General features: G+C 40.1%; 2 protein-coding genes across 4 annotated transcripts in view; one reads left to right on the forward strand and one right to left on the reverse strand.

The window, feature by feature from the left end:
* Positions 1–14,332, reverse strand: part of Sgtb (small glutamine rich tetratricopeptide repeat co-chaperone beta) — a 28,409-nt gene extending 14,077 nt beyond the window's left edge. For both annotated transcript variants that reach the window (XM_090331748.1, XM_090331747.1), the window contains exons 1-4: positions 14,188–14,332; positions 12,451–12,570; positions 6,799–6,902; positions 2,970–3,039 (exon numbers count right to left, since the gene is read on the reverse strand). In XM_090331748.1, coding sequence (XP_090187874.1) covers positions 2,970–3,039; positions 6,799–6,902; positions 12,451–12,550 — 274 coding nt within the window. In that variant the 5' untranslated portion in view covers positions 12,551–12,570; positions 14,188–14,332. The remainder of the gene's footprint in view (positions 1–2,969; positions 3,040–6,798; positions 6,903–12,450; positions 12,571–14,187) is intronic.
* A 232-nt stretch (positions 14,333–14,564) lies between these two features.
* Positions 14,565–18,925, forward strand: part of Nln (neurolysin) — an 84,815-nt gene continuing 80,454 nt past the window's right edge. For both annotated transcript variants that reach the window (XM_090331749.1, XM_090331750.1), the window contains exon 1: positions 14,565–14,781. In XM_090331749.1, coding sequence (XP_090187875.1) covers positions 14,738–14,781 — 44 coding nt within the window. In that variant the 5' untranslated portion in view covers positions 14,565–14,737. The remainder of the gene's footprint in view (positions 14,782–18,925) is intronic.

Genomic DNA, 18,925 nt, shown 5'->3' on the forward strand with positions numbered 1-18,925 from the left:
GCTGTGTAACTCTGCAAGTGTACATAAAATTCAAGGTATGTAAATTATACCTCAAGAGATCTGTTTTCTCTAACTACAAATTTTAATTTGGGTCTCTTTTTTTCCAGAAAAAAAAAAAACAACAAAAACAAACATGACCATAAAGCCTTCTAAAGGAATGGAGAGGAATAAATGCAATTTCTTTTTCCTTAAGCAAAAAGTTAGCTATATTAGCCTGGGATACTTACATTTCCATGTTTTATTTTTTTCTGAGTCATTAAAATTAATAGCAGGGAGTGATGGCTCACACCTGTAATCCTAGCTACTCAGGAGGCTGAGATCTGAGAATCAGGTTTGAAGCCAGCCCAGGCACAATAGGGTCTGTCCTTTTTTTTTTTTTTTTTTCCAGTCCTGGGCTTGAGCTCAGGACCTGAGCACTGTCACGGAGGAATTGGAATTGAACCTGGGTTTTTATGCATGCTAGGCAAGCACTCTACCACTAGTCCAAACTCCTAGCCCAGGACTGAAGACTCTTATCTCCAATTAACCTCTAGAAAACAGGAAGTGGGGCTTGGCTTCAGGGTAGGGTGGTAGCCTTGAGCTGAAGAGCTCAGGGACAGCACCCAGGCTAAGTTCAAGCCCCATGAACCCCCCCCCCCAAAAAAAAAGATTATTGTTGCTCTTGTGCCTTTTAGTTTGGGGTCACTTGTATTCTTCTTATCATTATTACTAGTTAATATTTGTTGTTTTTTTCCCCTATAAATTACTTTAGAAATGTAGCTACTATAAGATACATATGTGTTAAAATATATGTATAATGTAATTTAATAACTTAAAAGCTTCAATTCACAAAATACTCAATATATAATAATTTGTGGGCTAGGAGTGTGCCTTACAGATAAAGTGCTTGCCTAGCATGCATGAAGCCCTGGGTTCAACTCCTCATTACCACATAAACAGAAAAGTTTGAGAAGTGGAGCTGTGGCTTCAGTGGTAGAGCATAGTCTTCAGCAAAAAAAACTCAGGGACAGTGAATAGCCTGGCCTAGACTTCAAGCCCCAGGACTGGACCAAAAAAAAAAAAAAGAAAGTGACACAAATGCAATCTGTGAAGAAAGTAAGTACAACAATGAAGCATTTGTGTTGAAATTTATACTGATTCTCCTATAAAAATTGTATCTAATTCTCACAACCCAGTGAGATACTTTCAGTGACTTGTCAGAGAATAACAGCAAGAAACCCTTCCTGATTTCTTCTGATCTTTCTGCAGTTCTTCAGAAGCCAAGTACATGAAATATTTGAAAGCAGTGTTCCAGGAAGGTATTACCTAGCTATAATCCTTTTATTTTCTTTCTTGCTTGCTTTTTTTTTTGTCACAGGACTTGAACTCAGGGTGTGGGTACTGACCCTAAGCTCTTTTGTTCAAGGCTAGCACTCTATCACTTTGAGCCATAACTCTAATTTCAGTTTTCTGGTGGTTTATTGGACATAATAATCTCACAGATTTTCCTGCCCTGGGTAGCCTGTAATTGTGATTCTCAGATCTCAGCCTACTGAGTAGCGAGGATTATAAGGGTGAGCACTGGTGCCTGGCTATAGCTATAATCCTTAATTAACACAGTCTGATAAATATAACATATGGCCTGGAATAACCTTATGCCTGACAATCTACCAGTCAATTACACAAATAAAAAATTTAGATGAAATGCTAATCATTTTAACTTTACATGTAACATGTATGAGATGACATGTCTTAGAAAACAAAGCTTTTATTTAAAGATAAAATCAGTAATTAATTCAGTCTATTTATGTAGTCCCATTAAGTGAGTCTAACCCTTACCTTACTAACATACATGATGTCAAAAAGAATATTCCAAAGGGAAAGCACTCTCTCAACATTCTGTCATACAGGAAGATGAGAGACAAAAATACAATTTCTGGGGAGGGGTAGGGAAATGGGGACCAAGACATGAGAAAGGGTATCAATGTATGTAAAGTAATACACTTTCTATCTGGTGAATATAATGTAACCGTTCTATTAATTACAATAAAAATATATGGAAAAACAAGAAAAAAATACATCTTTTAAAATTCTCCATCTTCCTCCTCCAACTTTGAAGCATTGTTAACAAATAAAACTGGCATATATTTATGGTGTAAAAAAATACAATTTCAATTTAATGTTTACTCAACATTATTACTAGAAGTAAACCAAACTGCAAAAATATGCCATATCTATATACCTACATTAATAGTATACTATATATAAGCATATATGCATATTGTATATGTATATATACATACTACATATATAGTATGCACATAATAGTCAAAAACATATTTCATCACTGAAGATTTCACACAAAAACCTGAGTGGAAAAATATCATATTAAGATCTGCAATCAGAGACTAACACAAGAAATGCATTTGTGTCTGGATAGTTAGGTCCAAATTCTTTGGGGAACATTGATAAGATTTGGTTGTTTATTTTGTATGAAATTTATGAAGTCATAGCCAGATACGGTAGTGGTAGCAGTTTTTAGAGGAAATAAAATGGAAACTAAAACAAATCTGTTTATTGGAACACAGCACTTTACAATGTCATCCTTAAATGATAATCACAAAGTAGTGGAAGGAAGAAGACTCTGAGCCAGGTTCAGTGGTGCATACCTATAATCCTCAGGAGTCTGAGGCAGGAGCATCATGAGTTTAAGGCTACATAGCAAGACTCTATTTCAAAAATAAATAAATAAACAAACAAATAAATAAATACTGAACCTGGGTCTTCATGCATGCTAGGCAAGCACTCTATCACTAGACCATACTCCCAGCCCTCCAAGGCTTTTTTTGCCATAACGTTCATTTTCTCTACACTAATATCATGTGAACTTGTGATAGGCCTGTCTTGGGAATATAAAGCAACCTATCAACTAACAATTACTTTCTCCAGAAGGTTTTACTAAATAAATGTTTTCTGCATGAAGCATTTACCTTCATCTTTTAATTGATCAGCTTTTCCCACATCTTCAGGCACTGAGTTGGAGAGGGGCAAAATATCATTCTGAAATTAAATAAGAGTTAATGTACTTCTATTTGATTACAAAGTCATCCTAGAATACAATAAATGAAGTAATAGTAATTTGCCACATTTTAGTAACTTACCTATATTTCCATTTCATATAAATCTAACACCTAAATACTAAATGTTAACAAGAAATGAGTTTTCCTACATATTTTTATTAGAAATATGATCCTGTCAAGTTTTTCTAGGTAAGAATTGGCAACTGTGAATCGATTTCTTAATCTGCCTTTTCCAACCCCAGCAGTTCCACTTTAAGAAAAAAGAATTAAATTTGTTTCTACTAGGGAAACTTTTTAAAGAAAAATCATTATCACTAATCTTAGCTAAAAGATACACAACAGCTGTGGTACTATGGCTCAAGTGGTAGAGCTCTAGCCTTGAGAAAGCACAAGACAATGCCCAGGCCCTAAATTCAAGGCCCAAGACTGGCCAAAAAACAAAGGATACACAAAGTCAAAATCAGTTTACCAATAATAATAATAAATTAAAAAAAAAACATACTTAGCTGGACGCCGGTGGCTCACGCCTGTAATCCTAGCTACTCAGGAGGCTGAGATCTGAGGATCAAGGTTCAAAGCCAGCCTGGGCATAAAAGGACCTGAGACTCTTATCTCCAATTAACCTCTAGAAAATGGGAAGTAGGGCTTGGCTCAAGGGCAGGGTCTTGAGCTGAAGAACTCAAAGACAGTGCCCAGGCCCAGGGGTAGGGTGGTAGCCTTGAGCTGAAGAGATCAGGGACAGCACCCAGGCCCAGTTCAAGCCCCATGACCCACAAAAAGAGAGAAGGAGAAAGAGAGAGAGGGGTGGGGAGAGTGTAAAAATGAAATGAGAAACTTCAAGAGGCTCACTACATAATACAATAGTTCAAAGACATATTACTATCCTACAGTACTTGCTTTTAGGGTTTCTTCCATTTTAAATTTCTAAAATTTCTAGGTAAATTCAGGGGAGCTTTTTCTGCTCAGAGTATTTGGATACTTATAAGATCACTCAAAACCATACAAAATTATCAGTACAGGCAGATGGTCTGAGGCAGCCAATAAGAAGAGTTTTGTGTTTGTCTGTCATGGACCAAATGCCACATTATCCTCTTTTAAAACCTGTTTGAATAAGGGGGGAAAAACCCAGTATACATTAAAACGAATTATAAATTGAAAACTAAGTCTCATATTCATTGGATATATTGGAGCAGCTCATACTATAGGGGCAAGTGTTACATTCTTTGAATAAAGACAGTGTTACATGCTTTGAATAAAGGCAATGGGTCCATTTAATATATTTCTTAATTGAGGAAGTGGGGTAGAGATAGAAAATCAGTGTTAGAAAAGCATTATTAAAAATAGCATGCGTGAAAGCCATATAATGAGTGATTGTTGTTGTCCTTAATGTACTATGTTATCTCTCATTTCTTTTGCTGTCCCTTGGTTATCTCGTACTGTTACAGTATTTCACTTTGTTATCTGATATATTGGATATATGCGTATTTGGTTATTTGAAATTAGATAGGAAAGGGGGGATAACAAGATGAGGGTGGGGGGGGAGGGAAATGGGGACCAAGACATGAGAAAGGGTATCAATGTATGTGAAGTAATGCACCTTCTATCGGGCGAATGTAATGTAACCCTTCTATTTATTACAATAAAAAATATATGAAAAAAATAGCATGCATGGCCAAATGGTAGAGTGCTTGCCTAGCATGCATGAAGACCCAGGTTTTAGTCCTTGGTACCACATACATAGAAAAGGCTGGTAGTGGTGCTATGACTCAAATGGTAGAGCTCTAGCCTTGAGAAAACCCATGGACAGTGTTCAGGCCCCAATTTCAAGACCCAGGATTGACCAAAAAAAAAAAAAAAAAGTAGTATTCAAGGGGGGGGAGTTTAGCCTAGTAGTAGAGTGCTTCCCTAGCATGTATGAAGACCTGGGTTTGATTCCTTGGTACCACATACATAGAAAAGCTGGAAGTGTGGCTGGGAGTTTGAGCTAGTGGAAGAGTGCTTGCCTAGCATGCACGAAGACCCGGGTTCGATTCCTTGGTACCATATACTTAGAAAAAGCCAGAAGTGTTGCTGAGTCTCAAGTGGTATAGAGTTCTAGCCTTGAGAAAAATCCAAGGACAGTCCTCGGGCCCTGAGCTTAAGCCCAGGACTGACAAAAAAAAAAAAAAAAAAAGAAAAGCTGGAAGTGGTGATATGACTCAATTGGCAGAGCCATAGCCTTGAGGAAAAAGCCTAATGACAGCGCTCAGGCCCTGAGTTCAAGCCCCCAAATTGGCAAAAAAAAGAAAAAGCATTTAAGCACACTAAGTGAGACAAATAATTTCTCATTAATTATACAACATAGAGGCTGTTTCAGACACATTCTAAACTACTTAACAGTCTGTTAAGGAAACCCATAGCTGCATGGGAGGACTCCAGAAAGATGACAACACCATGACTAACACTGCTGTTGTGGGTGCCCTAGGGAGCCAGTTTCAATCAACTATATGTTAAAAATTGTATGCAAAGGGCCGGGAGTTTGGCCTAGTAGAAGAGTGCGTGCATGAAGACCCAGGTTCGATTCCTCTGTACCACATACATAAAAAAAAAGCTGGAAGTGGTGCTGTGGCTCAAGTGGTAGAGTACTAGCCTTGAGAAAAGTCCAAGGTCAATGTTCAGGTCCTGAATTCAAGCCCCATGACTGCCAAAAAAAATATATGCAACAAATTTCTTACAAATAAATGCAACCAGAGAGCTACAGTAAAGAGCGGAAAGTGTTTTACTGAAGAGTATAAAAGTCAATTACAGTATCCTGGAAGGAAAAATGAAAATAAATTCAGATCTCATCAGTACAAAGTCAATGGCAAAAGTAACTAAAGAATAAGCAAGTTCAAGTGTTATCTCAGCCTCAGAAATCTGCAAGTAAAGGTCTGCTTCAACTCTTGAAGCAAGGATTCCTATTGAGGCCATGAGCACATAGGAGGCAATTACTTTCTCACTGAGCTACATCTTCAACACTGAGATTGCACCATAGTCTAAATTTTTTTTTTAAACCAGTCCTGGGCTTAAGCTCAGGGCCAGAGGACTGTCCTTGGATTTTTTCAAGGCTAGAACTCTACCACTTGAGGCTCAGTATCACTTCTGGCTTTTCCTAAGTATATGGTACCAAGGAATCGAACCTGGGTCTTTGTGCATGCTAAGCAAGCACTCTACCACTGGGCCAAACTCCTGGCCTAAGTCTAGATTTTTGAAAAATGCAGAAATCAGGACCATGAAAACAGTCCTTGAATAGAGGGGTGAGAAAATTTGGGTTTTCATGCTCATCCTGAACACTTGTGTTTTTCCCTGAGTCCATTCAATAACTAAATTGATGAAATCCACTTGAGAAACAATTCAACTCCAGATGAGCCTATCACTGCAAGTTTACTTTCTAGACTTCAAGCTTTTGTTTTTAAAGTTAGCTCATGTTTTAGAAGAATATCAAATAAATGTCAGAAATCTGAAAATGGTCACACTATACAGGACTTAAAATGTTGACAAAGATATATTGTTGAATATAAAAGAAAGTTAGAGAAAGAAATGCTACTAATATAAAGATATAAAGTATACAAAAGATAAACTATACTTTAGACCACAATTGTATCCTACAAACTATCTTACACCCAGGAAGAAGTTAATTACTTATTATAGACTTAGACCCTCAAGTATTAAAAATCCAACATAAAACTGTCATCATTGTTACATCACAATACCAACATACCTTATGGATGGAATTGGTGAACAATTCTGTCAAAGGCTGTGAAACTGCCAGGTGTGTATCTTCTGGGCTGATCTTAAAAACTGTCTCCAAGCACTGAATTGCAACTTGAAACAAATTTTTTTGCGTGAAAGAAAAGTTAGTAACTAAAAGAATAATGTCTTCTCTAGCAGAATTGTAATCTGTCAGTACTCTTGAACACATATCAGGAAATCTAGCCCAGATTCACAGAGATTTTGTTTACAAACAAAATATTGATGGAAAGACAATGGTTTCTTATTCACCAAAAAGGTAAATGTTATACAGAATATAATTTTTGGATGTATTAAAAAATTCTTATTGTAGGTTACTAGAAAGAAAATCAGGTCGAGGGAGGGAAATGGGGAAAAAACATGAGAAGAGGGCCAGGAGTTTGGCCTAGTGATAGAGTGCTTGCCTAGTTTGATTCCTTGGTACCAACATACATAGGAAAAAGCCAGAAGTGATGCTGTAGCTCAAGTGGTAGAGCTCTATCCTTGAGAAAACCCAAGGACAGTGCTCAGGCCCTGAGCCTAGGCCCAGGACTGGAAAAAAAATAATAAAACATGAGAAGGGGTATCAATGTGTTAGAAGTAATGCAACTACTATCTGGCGAATATAACTGTAACCCCTCTATATATTACAATAAAAAAAAAGAAAATCAAGTCATTAACTTACTCCTGAACATCTAATTAATTAACCACCAATGTTTTAATCCTTTGAACAAACAAAATAATATATATATAGAGATTTAGATAGATAGATAGATAGATATAATAGGATTCTTATTTTAAAAATAAAGAAACAAAGTATCTGGCATAAAGGAAACACTAAATATTAATCCTGGCACACTCACTTACATAAAGGTAGGTTAGTATTTAAAAATTCATTTATGCATGCTGATTTCCAAGTGCCTGTGTATACTACACTTTTCTAAAGTGGTAGAAAAGAATAGTCAACCTCATAGGAAAAAAATCACTGTCCCTATGATAGCATCGATGGTCAACAAAAAGAGGACTAACGCTATGAGTAACATGTATAGCATGCTAAAAAGAGATGGGTGCCACCTCTAATTTTGGTGCAGGAAAAAGGTAAGTAGTTGGTAGGGAATAATATAAGAGTAAGTATAAGGAAATTATGTTAGGAAGTTTGTCATTAGACCTAAGGTAGTTTATCTGGCATTTCAGAATAATTTGGACTTTGGGACAGTTCATACCTATAATCCCACTTATTTGGGAGACTGCAGTCCAAGACCAACCCAGCAACCACCCCTACATCTCCCCCAAAAAACCCTAGAAAAAAGAACCTTATGAATGTAACTGTAACCTCTCTATACATTACCCTGATAATAAAATTTTAAAAAGAACAATCTGGAGTCAGGCACATTGGCATTTGCCTAAAATCGGAACTACAGATCGGAGTGGGTGGGAGGGAGGATAGATGTCCTACCTGAAAAATTACTGAAGCAAAAAAGACTGGAGATGTGGTTCAAGTGGTAGAACACCTACTGAAATGCGTAAAGCTCTAAATTCAACTGCTAGTCTTATGGGGATAGAGAACCAAGCATGGTAGCAAATGTCTATAGTCCTAAGTACATTGAAGGCAGAGACAGAAGACCCATGGTTTGAGAACAATTTGTTCAAAGTTTAATTGAGATCCTATCTGAAAAACAAACAAAGCAAAAGGATTGAGGATTTGGCTAAAGCGTTTAAAACCCTGAATTCAAATTCTAGTACCATACCAACCCCCCCCCAAAAAAACCGAAAAACATATGGACTTAATGCAACATGCAAATGAAGCAGCATTTAGGATTTAGTGAAGGAAGACTGCTAGAAACATTGGGGTGGATTAAAAATGGAAGCTAGGGCTCAGGAGCATAGCCTAGTGGTAGAGTGTTGGCCTAGCATGCAAGAAGCCCTGGGTTCCATTCCTCAGTACCACATAGACAGAAAAGGCTGGAAGTGGTGCTGTGGCTCAAGTGGCAGAGCACTAGCCTTCACCAAAAAGTGTCCAAGGATAGTGCCCAGGCTCTGAGTTCAAGCCCCACAACTGATCAAAAAAAAAAAACCCAAAACCCCCAAAACAGGAAGCTATATGGAAAAATAGAAGCAGAAAATTACATAGGTTCCCACTTAAATGAGATGGACAAGTGAGGAGCCTGATGGAGAGTACAGACAGAATAGTGCAGATCCAGTCTTCTCAGGATTCTCATCCTGATAGTGTTCTAGTTTGAAAGGAACCAAGAATGTTGCCAACATGCTCATTGTGATTCCGGATTGTATAAAACAGATTCCTCTGCATTTTATGTGACTTCTACAAAATACATTATGTAATCATTGTGAACTTGAGAAAATTCCCCATGTCATAAAAGAAATACTACTGTCACTAGAACAATTCTCATTACAGCTGTCAAAAAGCCAAAGTTCCTCATTCTTCTTCTGTTTCTTTGTCTCTATTTCCTTCCTCCCTTTCCCCCTCTTTCACTCTCTCTACTCCCCTCCTCCTCTTTCTTTCTGTGTGTGTTTATGTAGGTAGAGTGTTCTAAAAAGCCATGAGAACGTATACAATTGATCATCTAGGGTACTGAAAGCATGAAGGAATAGAACACATAATATGATTACCTGGCAACATCGAAAGTATGCTAGAGCTAGACACTGGTGGCTCATGCCTGCAAATCTTGCTACTTGGGAGGTTGAAATGCGAGGATTGTGGTTCAAGGCCACTGGGGCAAGACAGTCTGTGAGACTCTTATCTCCAAATTAACCGCCAAAGCAATGGAAATGGACTTGTGGCTCCAAGTGGTACACTACTATCCTTGAGGAAAAGAGTTCAGGGGGGCCAGGAGTGTGGCCTAGGGGTAGAGTGCTTGCCTAGCATTCATAAAGCCCTGGGTTCGATTCCTGGGTACTACATACACAGAAAAAGCCAGAAGTGGTGCTGTGACTTAAGTGGTAGAGCACTAGCCTTGAAAGCCCAAGGACAGTGTCTAGGCTCTGAGTTCAAGCCCCAGGACTAGCAAAAAAAAAAAAAAAAAAAAGCTCAGGAACAGAGCTAAGGCCCTGAGATAAGCCCCTTGAAGGAGGGAAGGAGGGAGGGAGGAAGGAAGGGAGGGAGGGAGGGAGGGAGGGAGGGAAGAAAGAAAGAAAAAAAGAAAGAAAGAAAGAAAGAAAGAAAGAAAGAAAGAAAGAAATCTATCTGCTAGAGTTTCATAGTCAAGAATTCAAATACCAACAGTTAGCAAAGTTATATATTTTGTTCTATCAACATACAACCATCTGGATGTGGGCACAGAATAGGTGGAATTGGATTTAAGCCAGGTTGAGTTTTGAAAGAAAGGGAAGAAAATGACATAATAATCAACATGGAAGTTAGGATGGTTTAGAATCTGAGTGGGAGTAATAAGATATCAACAGACAGGAGGTATTAGAAGGTTCAAAGATTTGCCGGGATTCTAGAAGGGAGTAGTCTAGAAAGATAGATGGTAATAGTGAGGAAGTGAAATGTTTAAGGTAGAGATTTGGGGAAAAATGCAATTTTGGTAATGATAAGGTCTAGGGAAGGGTTTCTCAACCTCAGCATACTGACATTTTAGATCAGATAGTTTCTTGTTGCAAGTACTGTCCCATGCATTGTAATATGGTTAGCACCCCCATGACCTTTACCCACTACATGCCAGCAATACCAGCTCCCTCCACAGAGTTCCAACCACAAAGTCTCCAGGCTTTGCACAAGCACCCGAAGATTAGAACCAATATAAAATCACTAACGAAGAAAAAGTCAAGAACTCCAGAGCCAAGGGAACAGGAAGACCTGTCAAGAGTTAAGTCCAGTGAGTAAGAACCTCAACAGTCAGAAGTGAAGTAGATGTCATACACATTAACAATGAAGAGGAACCCATGACATTCCTTTTCTTTCTCTTTCTTCTTTTCCCCCACCTCTCTGGCAATACTGAGGACTGAACTCAAGGCCTCAGAACCCCAGGCTTGCTAAGCAAGAACTCTACTACTAGTCATACCACTAGACCTTTTAGCTTTTTTTGTTTCTCAGATAAGGTTTCTAGTTTTAACTCTGACAGAGTGGGTCTCAAACCAAGATCCTACACTCTCTACTTCCCACATAGCTGTGATTACAGATATACACACCATGCCCCATATGGATGATATACAATGATAAAAAGACTCAAAGCTGATGACACACAAATTCTATAATAGGGCAAATCTGGTGTTGGAACAGATGCTTCTTTTCTAGGACTTCTTAAAAATGTCTAGAAGGTGGGCAGACACCTCCACATGATTTCATGTTCAATTAAATTAGACTTAGTCAAAAATAGGGGTCAGTCACAAACAATTGGCACAATTTCTGACTGTCATAGATAACAAATAGCTGAAGGCATATACTTTTGGCTGAATAACATCCTAAAAATAGGACATAACATCTTGGTTTTTAAAAATACTCTCAACTCTTTTTTTTGTCCTTAAAAATACACTGCCTTTGGTTAGAAAAGCTACATCTTTTAAAATCTTTTTAATAAATGATTGCATTCATCTGTTTGCAACAGAGTAACTATCACCAAAAATCTCCTTAAATAACCAATCACCTTTATCTCCAGTCTCACAGTGAAGAACAAAAAGATAAAACATGAAAGGGACTGATTGCAATGTTCCCCAACAGTGCATCACCTGCTCCTCTCACTGCCACCTAGAAAAACATCATCCCACCAGACTGCTAGCAGATTTAGAGCAAATACTCAATTTTTATTCCCACCTCCTTCAAGCAGATTTACAAGGGAAGTATGTGTTCCCTTTATAGGAGAAGATGTTTCAAGATGGGGAATTCAGACTGCACTGTTATTTGCTAAGTTCTCCCAAATGTACTCTCATTGCAATAATTAAGTCTCTAGACCACAAGAAAGCTAGCCTCATTGAACCACCACAGCTCATCTGCAGAATTATATCTTTTGCTGGTTATGCTGCACTTGAATTTCATAATGCATAAACATGAAGCATAAAGATAGTGTCAAGGAAACACATGACGCTATCATCCAAGTCTTGCTAAACTTCATAGATTACCAAATCCAGTATTTAAAGTTCACATAAAACATGGGTGGAATTTCATTTCAAGTCTCAAAACAGATACGTGTCAGAGCACACTAATGATTTATTTATTTATATTTTTATACAGTGCTATTACAATGGCTAAGGTATTTTCATGTGCTATTTCTAAACTACGTGCATTGTTATTACAGAAAAAGGAGAAAACAAAATTTTCAGAGCAGGAACCAGGATTTAAATCTTAAAATTGTCACATATTGGCTATAATGTTGCCCTACTTAACTCATCTAGTTTCATTTATTCATCTGCTAAAAGGGAATAATACTTGCCTAGTTGCTGTCAGAAAAAAAAGACATTCTCTATTTTATGAATGGTATACTGTTGATATAGTAACTGTCAATTGTTAATGAGTAGTCCTGTTACTTAAAACAAAGCATGTTTCAAAAACAGAAATAAAACGTACAGTTAGGCCTCTCTGCTTGAAATATCAACAAATATTCAGAATATATTATAATGGAGTATAAGCTTAGGCTTGTACCTGTTTTGGTCTTTATAACACAAATGAACACAAAAAACAAATAACTACCTTCCAAACTTTCTTGTTCATCAGAAGAATATGTATCCATCTGACTTTGTTCCCGCAAGAACCGAATCACTGCATAAACCAGGTGCTTGATAGATGACATTTTAGAACCTTAAACACTTCCTTGATAAGAAAAATGAACAAATTTGACTGAGACACTTCAAAGAATAACTCAAGAAAGTTAGAAAATATAAATGTAACTAATAGCAAGGACTATATGTTACATTAAAGTCTAAAAAAATAGCCTGAAATCCTAGTGAGAGAAGGCTGAGATCTAAGGATTGCAGTTCGAAGCCAGCCCAGGCAGAAAAGTCTGTGAGACATCTCCAATAAACTCCTCAGAAAACGCTGAAAGTGATGCTGTGGCTCAAGTGATAGAGCTCTAGCCTTGAGCACAAAGAGATTCAGGAACAGTTCCCAGGCCCTGAGTTCAAGCTCCAGAACTAGCATAAGAAAACAAAAAAGAAGAAAAGTTTATTTATTTAGTTATTTTTTAAAAATCTGCTCAGGAGACTGAGATCTGAGGATCACCTTTGGAATCCAGGGCAGGGCAGTCTATGAGACTCTGTCTCCAATTAACAACCAGAAAACTGGAAGTGCACTGTGGCTCCAAAGTATGCTATCCTTGAGAGAAAGAGCTCAGGGATAGTGTCCTGGCTCTAGGTTCAAGTCCCACAATGGACCCCCCCCCCCAAAAAAGAAACACATACAAAAAAAAAAACCTGAAACAAGCAAACAAACAACAAAGGAAACCCTTTCATTACCCTAATCTTTCTCTTGGGATTCTGGAGAGTTAATGTTACTGACATTTATTATGTATTTTTATTTGAACCCAGTAGTATTTGTCTGTGTTGAATCCTGCATCAGTAATTTTTTTCAAAACATGCGTAAGATCAGCTTAGATTCTCATTAACTCTTAATATATGACAAATATACATAAAAGGATTAAGACTATACATAAAAACACAGAAATTCACCCCCAAGGCTTCAGTACTGACTTGAGGAAGGCTTCATACTGCTGACTCAGAAGATAGGCTTCTATTTCAAGAGATTTTTGTAAAAAAAAAAAGTATTAATAATTTATACTGCACCTACTTTTGTAGGCTGAGGGATTGGATAAGGCAATGCACTCAAGAAAGGTTGTTTAATCACAGAATGGTCTTATTGATAAACAGCATATCCTGACACGTCAGGAAACAATTGCCTAAGCCCCTGGACACTAACAAACGGACCAGGGCTCTGCAGTCGCTGCGCTCTCTTCGTGGACAAGCTAGAAGTCAGGTTCATTCACATGGAATACTATCGCATCCAAACTGTGGCGCAGGGCCATCAGGCATTAATGGCTTATTTCCACTAAATCGCATCATCCATCTACTCCCCGGGTTCCCTAATTCAGGGTGTGGTGCTGGCCGCTAGGATGTTTATTAGTTGTGTGAAGGCCAGCCCAACCTCTAGGCCACAGCATAATTACAAATACTAAATAAGGCCTCAGGGCAGAAGGTGAAAACAGACATGGGGGTAGGAGGGAGGTGGATGATGGGGTGCGGAGGAGAAATGAGCCTCGCAACCTCTTCCAGGCGTTTCTTCCTCATACCCACCTCCCACTCCAGGCCGGCCTCCCTCCCTCCCTCGCGCACCCAGGCCTAGCCTCAACCCACACGGGGCGTGCAGCCGGTGCGCAGTGCCAGGCCTGCGTCCTGGGCTGCGAGAGACGCACCATTTCTGACAGAAACCCCTTACCAAGCGAGGGGATGCAAGACGACGGCTGAGGGTCGGGGAGCGTCCGGGAGGAGCCCGCCCGCCCCCTCGTCCTCAAGGCTTCAGCCTGGCTGGGGATTCCTGCACTGCCTGCGACCTCCCAAACTTCTCCAGCTCCCACGCCGCAGCTCCTCCGCCGCCGCCACCGCCGCCGTCGCCGCCGCCGCCCCCTCAGCCCACTAGGCTGCGCGCAAGGTTCCCAGACGCTGAGGGTTTCGCCGGCTCCGCCCCTGGGGCGTGGCCGGATGCACCGGGGCGTGTCCATGGGCGTGGCTCGCAGCATGGAGGCGGGTCTGTGGGCGTGGACCGTCGCCGGGGGGCGTGTGGGGAGGCGGGGCCTCCGTGGGGGCCGGCGTGGGGCTGCCGCACGTGGGAGGGCGCTGGCTGGGTTGGCCGCCGCCGGGTTCCGTCGCTGTGGCCTCCTCTGTTAGGCCTTCTGTGGTCACCCCGGAGCCCGGACTGCACCGCCTTCTTGCTACACCCCTAAACCGAAGGATCTCGAGTCCGCCGCTGCCGGCCTCTCGGTGTGCCCATGATCACCAGGTGCCTTTCAGCAGCTGTGCGAGGCCTCCACAGGTACCTCCGGTGCGCGCGTTAACCTTGACTGTGGGCAAAGCGGGGTCTTCTGCGCGGCCTGGGCCACGCCAGGCGGCCGCGCCCGGCCTTTCCGCACCCAGGCCGCGCTCCTCAGACCGCGCTCCTCAGACCGTCCCTTCCCGGCTGCCTGCTTGCAGGTCGGCCCCTTCGGAACACCTGGCGCGGCCACCTGGGGCCTCCTTTCCCTGTCCCTCCGGAGGACGTCCATTCCCCTTTGTTTGGGTCGCCGTCTGGGAGACCCGTCACAGAATGCAGGAAGATGGGCGGGATGCGAAAATCCTCCCACCGTCTCCCACCCCCACCACAGCAGAGCTGGCTTTCAAAATGCCGCAGCTGTGGTGGACTCAGGAGCGACGGATCCTCCTGTACCCCTCGCGCACCGTGTCAGCACGCTAGCCGTTCGTATCCGTGCAGGAAACTGCTTTGGTCTTGCTATTTATTTCCGTTTGTGCTTTCTAACTTCCGTTTGGGGTTTTCGTTCCTCCTCTTCCCGGGGCACGTTGACTTGGTTGTCCCAGAATTACTGCTTGAACATGGTTTCAGGCTGGTAGATTGCTTCCTTGCCCTTAACCACACCCCTCTGCAACCCACCAGTAGCAAGATGGTGAGAGAATGAAATTTCTTGGCACAGAGGCACTGGTTTGGGGAAACAATGACGCTGCCACCCCTCTTTCCCAAATCTACTTCAAACTGAAGGCTCGACAGAAGAAAACAAATGTGTTGAGGTTTCTCTTTTTTCCCTTGATGTCTACAAAACTACTTTGGAACACGTCATCATTTAAGCTTTTTTAAAAAAAATTTTTTTTATAGTTCTCTATTGTATATGGCCACCCCTGAAAGGAGCTTTGTGTTTCTGAGTCTTTGTAGTTCTTATGAATCCAGGTGACAACAGTAATTAACAAGACTAAATATGGTGATTGTGACCATCTTTTAGTCTGTCATTTAAGGTTTGGCTAGCCTCACTGCTGCAAGTTGGTATAATAGCTATTGCTATCAAATGAAGCACTAAAGGACTTTGTTTAATGAATATGCAAAAGAAGAGAATGAATCTTTGGGAAAGACAGTTATTCTCAAACTTTTTAGTCCCAGAGCCAATGTACCTCTTGAAAATTGCTGACAACCTAAGAGTTTATATTTATGTTGTATCTGTTCATACCATAAAATAATTTAAAACTAGGGCACCAGTGGCACACAACTGTAATCCTAACTATGCAGGAAGCTGAGGTCGGAGAATCATGGTCAGCAGGGTAAGTAAGGCCAGGAGACTCTTATCTTCACTTAACTACCAAAAAAAACTCCCAAAAAACAAAAAAACTGGAAGTAGAGATGTGGCTCAACTGGTAGAGTCTTAGCCTTAAGCAAAACAAGTTCAGAGACTGCAAGTAGGCCCTAAGTTCAAGCCCGGAATCAGCACAAAGAGAAATATTTAATAACTTTTATAGACCATCATGGACATTGTTTGATATCACACTAGTGTTTGACAAGTAGTAAAAGTCTAGTTGCAAAATCTTTGCATCTTGTGTTTTTCAATAGGTCTTCTACTCATACATGACTTTAAAACATGAAGGAAGTCATTTGAAAATTAATGTTGCACTGTATTATATAGTTCTTCCTGACACTGACATATTGTATGATATAATGTCAAACAATTACATTTCTTAATGTCTTTATCCCATTAGAAAAGTCTTGGAAAGCAGCCAAGATTCTGATTTTCATTTTAAAGATGGAATGTCATCACTAACACATTCTATCAACTGTTTTCCTTGAAATAACATACTTCATTACAATTTTGACAGTTTCTGCCATATATTTAAGTCAGAATGTCACTAATATGCCTATGAGTAGTTTGACCAAGTAAAAATGGAATTCCAGGCAGATATGGAACTGGAGGCTGAGGCAGGATGATAATTTTGAAGCAAGTCTAGGCCACGGAGCAAGTTCAGGAATAGCTGGGCTACATAGTAAGACTTTACCTAAAAATAAATGATGTTTATGAAACACAATTTGGTTATAGAAATGCTTTATAGAAGTGCCCCACAAAGGGCGGGGGGAGGGAGATAAAAGTGTTCTGGGGCTTGAACTTAGGACCTTACAGTCTTACTTGGCTTTCTCACTCAAGGCTGGCAGTTACTGCTTGAGCTACACCTCTAGTAAGAGTCTCAGTCTTTTCTGCTTGAGCTAGCTTTAAACCACAACTTACAGATCTCAGCCTCCTGACTAGCAAGGATTACAGGTGTGAACCACCCGTGCCCAGCTACTTTCATGGAACTTTTTTACTAGGGAATAGTAATTGTACAAAGTAAAATGTTTTATTGTAATTTAATACACAAATGTGGTATATTTAAATCATACTCATCTTCTTTGAAGCCAGTCCCAGCAGGGAAGTATGAGACTCTTATCTCCAGTTAACCACCAAAAGCCAGAAGTGGAGCTGTGGCTCAAGTGGTAGAGTGCTAACTTTGAGTGAAAAATCTGAAAGACAGCACCCAGGCCCTGACTGAATTCAAGTCCAAGAACTAGTGGCATAAACAGCAACAAGAATGGCAGTAAGACATTATATATTTTGGGGGGAATGTTGGCTTTTACCAGAGGGTTGGATCAAGGAACATCCTAATATTTTCTCAAATTTATGTATTGTTTATTTTTGGTTAGGAGAAAGCATAGAACTTCTTTGGGGGAGAAACAGCTCCACTAAAATCATAATGAAACAAGGAAGTTGATGTTTATCAACTATATGCTTATATGCCACAGCCTGCATGGCAGTGCCATGTCTAGACTTAGATCCAGGCTGACCTTAAATGTTGGCTCTGTAACTCATCAGCAAAGTGATCTATGGTAAAGTTACTTGTGTCTTTTTTTTTTCCCCGCCAGTAAATTGAGGATTGATTGACTGGTTTCTTTATTCACCGATTATTTTCATGTTTATTCCAAAAGTACTTGAGATCTGATCATTGTAATCTCCTAGCCACTTTGGAGCGGGGCCTAAACCCCCCATCCATAGTCACCAGCATTCAGTGAACTGAGCCAGAAGTCAATTTAATAGCAGCACAATGGCTACTCTTCACCTTCAGGCTGATTCACCCCAAGCTTCAGTGGGGCTGAGCTTTTAAAGGTCAACACCACACATAGGTAATTAAAATTATACATAGGTGGTTGTCATTGTATGATGTCACGTTATGATACCCACAGTCAATATCCACAAGGATGAAACTACACCCAGGTGATCATAGCCACACACAGGTGGGTGAGCAGGTTAAGCAAAAACATACCTTTTATCTGTGTTTTAGTATTCAATATATGCCACTTAAGTAAACTGTGGGACAACAGCTGTAGGCAAGACTAAAAGGGTTTATACCTTCAATGTGGTTACAGTGTGAGAGGTGCTGATCACTACAAAATCCACTCAATCTGACACCTGAAAGACTTGCAGAGCACAGATACCAGTTGGTAAATTTTTCTGAAGTAGAAGCTAATATGTAAGGAGTATAGAACAAGATTTGTCACTTTGTTATTGACAATATAGGTATACCTTTTAGTACAAAATAGTATTTTAAACTCTATGATGGAATGGTTATAATGTTTTTTCAGCAAAATGCCACTTGCCAGAGGAAATTACTATGTCTGTGGTAAGTGAGCCAACTTAGACCTAGTTGTTTTATAGAAAACAAAGCACTAATATACAAATACGCACATTGACAAGGTTATGCTTCACCCACAGAGGAATTCTGAGTATGTATTCAAGATTGCATGAGGCAGAGGAAAAGCCATATATGAAAAGATCCGAACATTGTCATATTCTCCCATCATCCCTGAAGGTATTCAAAGTCACTTGGTGCTGTGCCTTACAGACCAGGTTGATAGTTATGTAGAACAATAACCTAAATTAATGAGTAATATAGAAGCCAAACTAAATAAGGTGGTCTAGATTTGAACAAAACTGAAAGAGGCGCCAGTGTTTGTATATTGGGTCAGAAACACTCAAGTTGAGAGAGAACGGAAGGCAAGCAACCCATATATGTGCCTGGGGACAGCTCAGGGCAGGAAAGTCAGGCTCTCTAAATGCTTATGACGTAGGTATTATTTGGGACTGAGAATACACATGGCACTGGGTAGGGCAGAGTCC

Source organism: Megascapheus bottae, chromosome 4 (genome assembly GCF_031878675.1).
Source record: "Megascapheus bottae isolate mThoBot1 chromosome 4, mThoBot2.hap1, whole genome shotgun sequence".
In the NCBI taxonomy this organism is placed as follows: domain Eukaryota; kingdom Metazoa; phylum Chordata; class Mammalia; order Rodentia; family Geomyidae; genus Megascapheus; species Megascapheus bottae.